This window comes from Antrostomus carolinensis, unplaced genomic scaffold (genome assembly GCF_000700745.2).
Source record: "Antrostomus carolinensis isolate BGI_N321 unplaced genomic scaffold, ASM70074v2 scaffold5458, whole genome shotgun sequence".
NCBI lineage: Eukaryota > Metazoa > Chordata > Aves > Caprimulgiformes > Caprimulgidae > Antrostomus > Antrostomus carolinensis.
The window spans coordinates 1-9,083 of record NW_010334881.1 but is presented as its reverse complement, the minus strand read 5'-3'; the positions used below and the strand labels follow the sequence as shown (position 1 = coordinate 9,083).

At 43.0% G+C, this 9,083-nt stretch overlaps 1 protein-coding gene across 1 annotated transcript in view; it reads right to left on the bottom strand.

Annotated features, from left to right (window-relative positions):
- The window catches only part of LOC104529889 (guanylin-like), a 4,092-nt gene extending 750 nt beyond the window's left edge, over positions 1 to 3,342 (bottom strand). Inside the window, exons 1-2 of the mRNA XM_010174323.1 lie at positions 3,268 to 3,342; positions 197 to 386 (exon numbers count right to left, since the gene is read on the bottom strand). Coding sequence (XP_010172625.1) covers positions 197 to 386; positions 3,268 to 3,342 — 265 coding nt within the window. The remainder of the gene's footprint in view (positions 1 to 196; positions 387 to 3,267) is intronic.
- Between the last annotated feature and the right edge of the window lie 5,741 nt (positions 3,343 to 9,083).

The following is a 9,083-nucleotide window of genomic DNA, read 5'->3' as shown; positions in this document are numbered from 1 at the left end:
GGAATTTTTTTGTAGGGGACTCACAGCTAGCATAGTCCAACCCTTGCAAGAAGAGTAGTAGAAAGGCAACATGGACTCTTTCAGCTGCTTTAGAAGTGACAGAACAGTAATTACATTTCTTTGCCTGCTACTATTGGAATGCTTAACATTGAAAAGTGTGATAAAAATTACAACTACGCAAATATGAGCTACATACTCAGCCTCTCAAAAATAATGGATGCATCTTCTCTTTTGCACACAGCTTGAAACTCCTCAGGAAGGTATTTATCATCACAAGGAGAATAGCTAGCCTTTGAAACCACCATGCGAGGGTTAATGTGTCTGTTCTCATCCATAAGCTCCTTTAGCTTCTTCACAGACTCAAGGGAGAATTTCAAGTCTCCATCCTGTGTAGACAGCATCAGAAACAAAAAGGTGTCAGGAAGTCAGTCTCTAGGCAAATCCATTCCAACTCCCCAAAATTATAATATAGGGAAAAGACAGTGTTGAAACAATGCCTAGATAAAATCAGTGCTGACTAAAGGCAAAATAATCAGCTCTTCAAGGCAAAGCCCTTTCAGAGCAGTAGTGAGACCTGGCTAGCTAGTCAGGGCCTTCATTATGTATCACAGTGGGTGAAGGCAGAATTAGTGCATTTCTCACTCCCACTAGAGACCCATAAAATCTGTAGTTGAAAGATACAGGCTGGAAATCTGCAGCCTAGAAAACAGATGATTGGGTAGTAAGTGGAAGAGATTTACAAAATCATGAGTTGAATGGGAGTTAATGTGAATTTATTTTGTTCACTCTTTCTTCTAATACACCAGTAGGGAACTTCAAGTGTTGATTGTCACATAGCAGGCTCTAACCACACATAAGGAGTTATTCCTTCACATTACACATTTTTAAGAGCTGAAATCTCACACCTCAAGGTCCTGTGGTAAGTTTTCATGAACTTAAATCTTGCCCACATAATTAATGGAACACAAGCTATTGGTAGCATAAATATGACACTTCTAACTCAAAGCTCATACCAAAAGCTTCAGGAGATCACAAGAGTATTCTTGGTAATATTACTCCATGTTTTAGATTGCTAGACCCTGTGCATCAGTTAATGGTCATTCCCTCAGTGAATCTCGCTGTTGAGGTCATAAACTTAAATTGCAGGTGTTACAATTGTTAAGTTAGGTGCATAAAGTCTGTTTACATCTACAGGCAATCAGAGTTTGGCCTAGAAGAGAAATAAGCATTATCAAATTTATCTTTAGCATGTGTTTTAACCTGATTTAATAACCAGCATGTAGTCAGTAAGATGATCAAATGACACTTTCTTGTTCAAAGAAATAAAGTGAAATGACTCTGATACAGCATGAGACTAAATATTGCCACTTGTTTCATAGTCTCATGAGCCCTATGTTGAACAGTGTGAGATGGGGTGGCATTTGGTTTTGGTCTGTTGGGGTTTTTTTACAGAATCACAGAATTTTGGAGTTAAAGAATTAAAAAACCGCAACCAGATAAACTCTGGACATGCATTTACTTAAGAAAATCAAACTCCTTTCCACTAGCAGTCAGTTTATGATTTCACTCAGCTTAGTTTATCAGCCATGGTTGTCTATGAAAAATTAACTTTTCCTGTATAAATGCAGTTCTAGATTTAGCTATTGGTAACAGACCTCAAAAGCATAAAACAGAGAACTAAAAAAGGATGGATTTCCGCGGGTAACAGTTTCAGAGAAACCAGAAAGTAGAAATGAACCCCGAGACATCTATGTCCTGGTGACAAAAACCAACAAAGCAACAAGAAAAAAACTCAAACAAAAACCCATCACCTCAGATAAGAAAGATGTATTAGAGAGAGTTCAATCTGAACAGCATCTCCCCTCCAAGGTGTAAGTGCATACTGTGTTGCTGAACTAAGAGTTTTTAACACAGAAATAGTGCAGGCCAGAAGAATCCTTCTCTGTGTTTTTTTCTGGTTTTTACTCCACACATACTAAATTATCTTCCTCCAATTTCCATCATATTCATTCAAGATATGAGATGGAAAGTGTCAAGATAGCGGTAGTCTTCAAAAACATGATATGAAGTCAAATGAACTTCACTTCTGCTTTCCAAAACATTTTGTTAAATGAAAAACTTCATCATATTATGGGAGAGGGAAGGGAAATATTGGGAAGAATTTCAGCCAAAATAAGGAGCATAAGTTGGTGTATGAGTCAACTTCGTGCACTGAGTAGTTAGTCAGTGAGGAGCTAAAACTTGAGAGCTTCACTTCCTACACTTTGTACCCAACCTAAGACCAGCTATTCTCCTTTTAGTTATTTTTTTATGCCTCCAAGTGGAAAACTGAGATTTTTTAGATTAAGTAAGAAGCTATCTGTTCCTCTGAAGACTCTAAGTTTTAAAGAATGGTTTGGAAGGAAGGAATAGCTTAAACCTTCTATCTCTGGGTATCTCTGACATCCAAAGGAAAAAAACAGGATATTTCAAAGCACAAAGGTAGTACCTTATCCCTGGAAACCTACTGCGCACATATAGAGAGTCAATAATTGTTTAAGAAATGTTAGTTCTCTTGGAATTTATTTACATTGCAATCAAACTAAAATCTCCTAAACTGTTTCTGTGGATGAGTGCAGACAGATCCAACACACTTGCAAGTACAGACAAGAGCACTGAAGTACCTTAACTGCTTTCATTTTCCATGTAATATCAGTCATAAGTGCTGTGTATTTTAGAAAATTTGGTATAGTCTCTTCTAATAGTTTATCTCCATATTAATATTTCATTAGATCCAGCTAGCATTTCTTTCACCTTTTTTTTTATGCGTGATATGTGTGTAGGCTCAGTCACATAATTTTGCAGATCATTTTCATAAAGAACTTCCTGCCTAGAAGCAAGTGAGATAAGGCAATTTTTCTTTTTCATATTGTTTGCATCATTCTATAAAGTTAGAGGTGTCCCCAGTTCTTGCAGCTTCACAGCACATGGGGTTATGTGCAAAAGAAAACTCTGGAAACAATGCCTCAGTCAGCAAAGGATTTCAGAGTAGTGATATTGCTCTTGAAGTTGATTAAAACTGCAGCAGCATATTAATAATACCTGCAGCATTTCACAGAAAGTAAATCTGAACCATAGGGAGATGAAGTTGGGTATCCAGCCAGAGCAAAGCAATAATTTAGATCTGTTAGTTTAGTTCAAGATTCCTGTTGCATCCACAACACTTCACATAATATCAGTACTTTGGTGAACCTGTAACAGCAAAAAATTAAAGAGCGGAAAACTCACCTGTACATAGACTTCTTGAGAGCTGTGCACCAGTAAAAGCAGCGCAAGGACTGTAAAGGAAAGTTCGTTCTTCATAGTGTCTGCAAAGTATAGTCTTTCCTAACCTTTTCTCTGGCTTTGGTCCTTCTCTGTCTTTCTTTTGTGTCTCAGACTTTCTTTTCTTAGCACTCAGACCATCTAGCAGACAGAGCTCTATGCTCCCAGTGCAAAGTTGAAGCTTTATAAAGACTTTACAGAGCATTTGCCTGGTAATCTATTAATCTAAACTCTTTATTGACATATAATAAACCCTCAGTGGACCGTCAGTTATCTCCTCATTAACAGAGTAGGCCAGTCACACCCAGGCAGATCCTAGGGTTTATGAGTCTCTCCCATTTTGAGAAACTGGCCATGACACAGGAAGGAAAAATATTCCAGCCTACAAAAAAATAAATGGTAGAAATTGATCTAACACAACATCTGAAACTCAGTCTCCATAGGGGAAATGTACTCATGTTTCTGGCCACTTGCTGCAGAACTGTGAGAAATAAAGAGATTTGTAAGAAGACAGAAAAAACCTGACCTCTTGCACTAATTGGTGGCCAGTAAGGTCCCTCTTCTGGGGACTCCAGGTACTAAGAAAGTAGCAATGGACTGAGGCAAATAAATACAAGCTGTGCCTGCATATGACAATCTATAAAATGTAATTTTGCTGCTGCTTTTTGCAGCATCCAATCAAAAAGCACACATAAAAGGCATGAATCAAATCTATTTCTCTGTGACTTTCAGTCTTATCTAGAAACATGGTAATGTCACACAGATGGAGAAGCATCAGCATGCCTCACTCAGCTCAGTTCTGCCCATCAAGCTCAAGTCCTTTAATTTGTAAATGATTTCTGGCATATTGTGGCTTTGGAGCAACAATGGACACCATGCCAAATGATCTTCCTGATACCTCCTCCTGATAGAGTAACAGTCAGCCACTAAGCAAATTACTCAAATCTCAGCAATGTTTTATGCCGGCAAAGGCTCTAGTTCTTACTGTATTCCAATCTATTGCTAAGATGACATGCTGTCATGCTGTACAAAATTCCATAAACCAAAGCAGCATGGAGTTCACAAGTAGTGGGCTTGTAGGGAGGAAATGGGACTTCTCTGGTTCAATATAGTCCAAAAAATTCAGTAAAGCTGAAGCTACCCCTTAGCTGACAGTGTGGACTGCTTACTGATAGAATTTGTTTCTTTTGTCTTCACTAGTCCAGTGTACTCTTCATCCATGAAATTTGCACCCTTAGAAGCATCTTTATTACCACAAAATGAGCTTGCTTTCTCTGCTGTTATGCTTTCTCTGCTGTTATGCTTTCTCTGCTTTCTGTGCTGCCATGGCCAACAGCCAACACCACTTGCAACCCCAGAACAACTCATGCCTGTGCCCTTAATTATATTGGTCAAGGGTGTAACAGCAGAGGGTATAGCAACTCTTCTTCCTAGGAATTTTGCAGAGGTGTCACAAGAGACAGACATGCCTAGAATCCAGTCAGGTGAAGCTGAAGGCAAGAAAGCAATTAAATGTAGGGAATAAAAAGATATACTGGGAGGCATGAAAGAGGCGTTTGGAATCCCATCTCCCATTACATACTTGGTTCCCAAACCCACTGGGTCAGGACACCTGTCAGAGCATGGACTACCAATTTTCATCAGTATCATGCTTGACATGCTGATGGTGTGCCGTAGTGGAAAATCCCAGTGCTTCTGACCCAGCTGCATTTCTCAGAGTAAAGATGTACACACTCTCTCCTCCACCTTCTTTAAAAAACTTCCAGAGAGAATTATGGTTGGTTTACACATTCCTTTACTACATTATCTAAGAGTTTTGTCAAGCTCTAATACCAATTTTGTCTATTACTTCACATCACTCATTTCTGTCTTGTTTAGGCAATATTAAGATACTACTGATTTAAGTTAAATCCTTGAGTGGCATTGTTGCACTTTTTTGCTTGGATTCATCTAGTCCATCTATAAGTTTTAAAACCCAAAAGTTTTTTGAAGTATCTGGAAAAAAAGGACTTCCTGTCAAAACTCAGATCATGTGTCTCTCCTGTTTGGTATCCTGATCCTAATTGACAGGAATCACTTATGCTTGAGGGGAAATGGGGCCTTTCCTCGGAATAGTTGTCAAATGTCTTCACCTGGAGTCTTAAGAGGGCTCCCACGTGGCATCCCCCCCGCCCCGAGGCGTGGGCAGGGATGAAGAGGGCACACATCTAAGCAGATAGATAGGATCTTTAAGAAACAGAGAGGCATCTAACACATTTAGTCACCCCCAGAAATTACCTTTTTGAGGCTGTGCCTTTGAATTAAAAGGTCTACAGCAATCATTAACCCAGAACTAGGCCCCTAAATGCTTTTTGAGCTCAATCTGTAGCCAGCCTGAGTTGTGTGAGAAGGGTGAGAGCTGAAGAGAAAGAACTGAAATGCTAAAACATTTCTGATATCAGATGGATCTTTAAGTATGCTGAAAATACAAACTGTGTGTCTACATATTTTTTTTTTTTAACTGGGGATCCCCAAGATGGACACAGCACTCCAGATGTGGCCTCACCAGTGCTAAGGGGACAGGTCACCTTGCCCAACATGCTAGCCAAGCTCCTCCTAATGCAGTCCTTGGCCTTCTCTGCCACAGAGTGTGCTGATGCTCACGTTCAACTTGAGTCTACCAAGACCGAGTTGCTGTAAAGCTACTGGTGAGCCTCCAGCTTTTACTGGTGTATGAGATTATTCCTCCCAAGGAACTGGACTTTTCATTTCCTTTTGTTAAAGCAAATGAGACCTCTGGCAGCCCATTTCTCTAGCCTGGGCACTCCTCAAGGCCCAGCCCTGCTGGGGCCTCTGCCCTGCCTAGGTCCCACACACCAGAGGAACTTTGGTCTGCTGTCCAGGAGGGCAGACAGGGTGATGCACACCACACTGCCCTACTTTGGGTGTTGGTTCTCCGTGCTCTGGGCAATCTGTCCTACAACCAATTTCTCCTGACTAACCTCCATCATGAGTGGGCACTGCAACCATCCCTGCTGACAGCGGTTCTCTTGTCCCAACCATCCTGGATCCCCATAGAACAGACTTTGCCCCATCACCCACTCCCCTAGGACCTAGTCACAGCTTCCCACATGCTTGGGGACCAGGGAGGCACATCAGGAGCACAGACGTAGCAGAAGCCCCTTAGGCCTTTCCCCAGCCCACCAAGGCAAGGGAACAGAAAAGGTTCCTCTCTGCAGCCCATTTCCAATTCCCCTTCCCTCAGCACTTGCCATCCACCTCTCCAGCCCAAATAGGTGCCCCAGGGAAGGTCCCAAGGGTCCCCAGGGACCTGCAGGCTACAGCTGAAGCCCCCTCAGCACCTCTTCCAGTGCCTTTAAAACACCCCAGGCCTTTGAGGACTGAGCAGTTGGCATGGCAAACCAGAACCCAGCAAGAGACAATCTCCTTGTGGGGCTTGTTGGAGCTTCTGGGGGTAGCTGTAGGGCAGTTTTGGGGGCAACTGCAGGGCTGTGGGGGCTGCATGTGTGGGGTGATGGCTCCTCTGTGCTGGGGCTGTGTGGGGGCAGTTCCTCTGTGGTGGGGACTGGAGGGTGATTCTGGGATGAGGGCTTAGGTAGAAGCTGCTTTGCAGTGGGATAGGCTGTGGTGAGACTCAATGACCCTTGTGGATCCTTTCCAACTCACAACATTCTATGATTTCCAGGGAGGAAGGGAAAGCTACTCTACAGTGGGGCAGTGTTTGTGGTGGTTTCTGTGGGGCTGATAGTCAATGGGGCTGTGGTAGAAGGGGGCAGTTTCAGGTCAGGGGTGCAGCTCTGGGGAGAAGGCCGTGGTAATCGTCGGGGTGGTCATGGTAATCGTGGGGGTGGAGTGTGTGAGGCTGTAGCTTCACAGTGGTGCAATGGTCACCTCTGCCCTAGGCACCTAAATGCACAGAGAGGGCTCATGGAGGCACCAAAAGGAGCCTGGAAAGCTATTTGAGGTAACCAAAGCTGCACAGAGGGCTCCTGTTGTGGGGGCTAACAGCTTTTCAAGTGCTCAAACAGAAACAGAGAACAGGGAGAGGGCAAAGAAACATATTTGGAATGCTCCCAGGCCTCACCCCAGGAGACACAACCCAAAGGCTTTGGAGGAGGTGAGACTTACTACCATCATCTTCAAGGACTGCACTTATCTCCCACCTAAGATCAGTCAGCAGCAGTAGCAGGAACACACTAGTCTCAGGGCAGGGCTCAGCCTGCCTTGTCCCCTCCATTCTTTCCACCCTGCTCTTGCAATCACCCACCCCATGCAGATGGTCCTGCCTGGCCAGGGAAGGCTGCTTGTCTGCAGGGCTAAAGTGAGTTCTCTGATAGCAGGACACACAGATCAAGCCCAGCATCCCTGTGGTGGGTTTAACCTTGGCTGGCTGACAAGCGGCGACCACCTGCCTTCTTTAACAGAAAAGGGTGACATCATAAGATTAAAAGGCCATTTGTTAAGATAAAGACACGGAGATCACTTACCAATTATTGTCATGGACAAACCAGACTCACCTTGGGGAAAGTCAATTTATTGTCAGTTAAAAATATGGTGAGAAACAAAGCCAAACTAAATTCACCTTTTCCCACTTGCCTTGTTCATAACATCATTCTTTCTTTCCTGAGTTTTCTACCTCTTCCCCCCAACCCTAAGTGGTACAGGGGTATGGGGAGTAGGAGGTTGCAGTCAGTTCATATCACTTCTTAGTTTATGGACCATCCTTTCAAAATGTGTATTGAGTTTGTTTAGTCTAGTCGTTTAGTCTTGGGTTCCATCTGTCATGACAGTCTTTCAAGGCAGGAGATATGATGTAAAATTTGCACAATGGAGTAGGTGACATTGAACACAGCAGGATAATGGTGTGTAGTCTCTGTTTCATTCTGCATCTGAAATTTGTAGCTGGCATATCTAGCACAGTCCATGCTAAGGGTCTGCAGGTTGAAGATGTTGATCTTGAAGCTGTGGGGTCCCATCTCTGGTTCCACTGGAGTTCTTTCTTCATTAACCTGGGGAAATTCTTAATATAAAGCCATTAGTATAATACACAACAACCATAGCAATGATGATATACAATTCATCAGCAGTTTTCACCTAACATCAAATTCTCTTGAGGCACACATCAGACTTCCCTATTCGTCTTCATCACCCACCAAGTGCACCCAGGTCCTTGAGCAAAAGCAATCCCATAAATGGGTTTATCCTTGCCCAAGGCACAAATAACCCAGATCGCTTTGCCCAGCATATTTTTAATGCAAATTACAGGGACTCTATCCCTTTCTGCAGTACATAAAGGTCCTGATTGGGCAGGGCCAGCTCAGTTGGCAGATCCTCTGGTGTTGACTAACCAGGTGGCTTTTGCTAAAAGTGTGTCCTAGTGTTTGAAAGTTCCACCACCCATTGCTCTCAGTGTGGTTTTCAGCAGCCCATTGCATTGTTCGACTGTCCCGGAGGCTGGTGCATGACAGGGAACATGGTACACCCACTCAATGCCATATTCTTTGGCCCAAGTGTCTATGAGATTGTTTTGGAAATGAGTTTCATTGTCTGACTCAGTTGTTTCTGGGGTGCCATGTCTCCACAAGACCTGCTTTTCAAGGCCTAGAATAGTGTTTTGGGCAGTGGCATGGGGCACAGCATAGGTCTCCAACCACCCAGTGATTGCTTCCACCATTGTGCTTGCCACTGTAGTTTTATGGGAGTGCGATATAGTCAATCTGTCAGGCCTCTCCATATTTATATTTTAACTATCGTCCTCCATACCAAAGAGGTTTTAACCA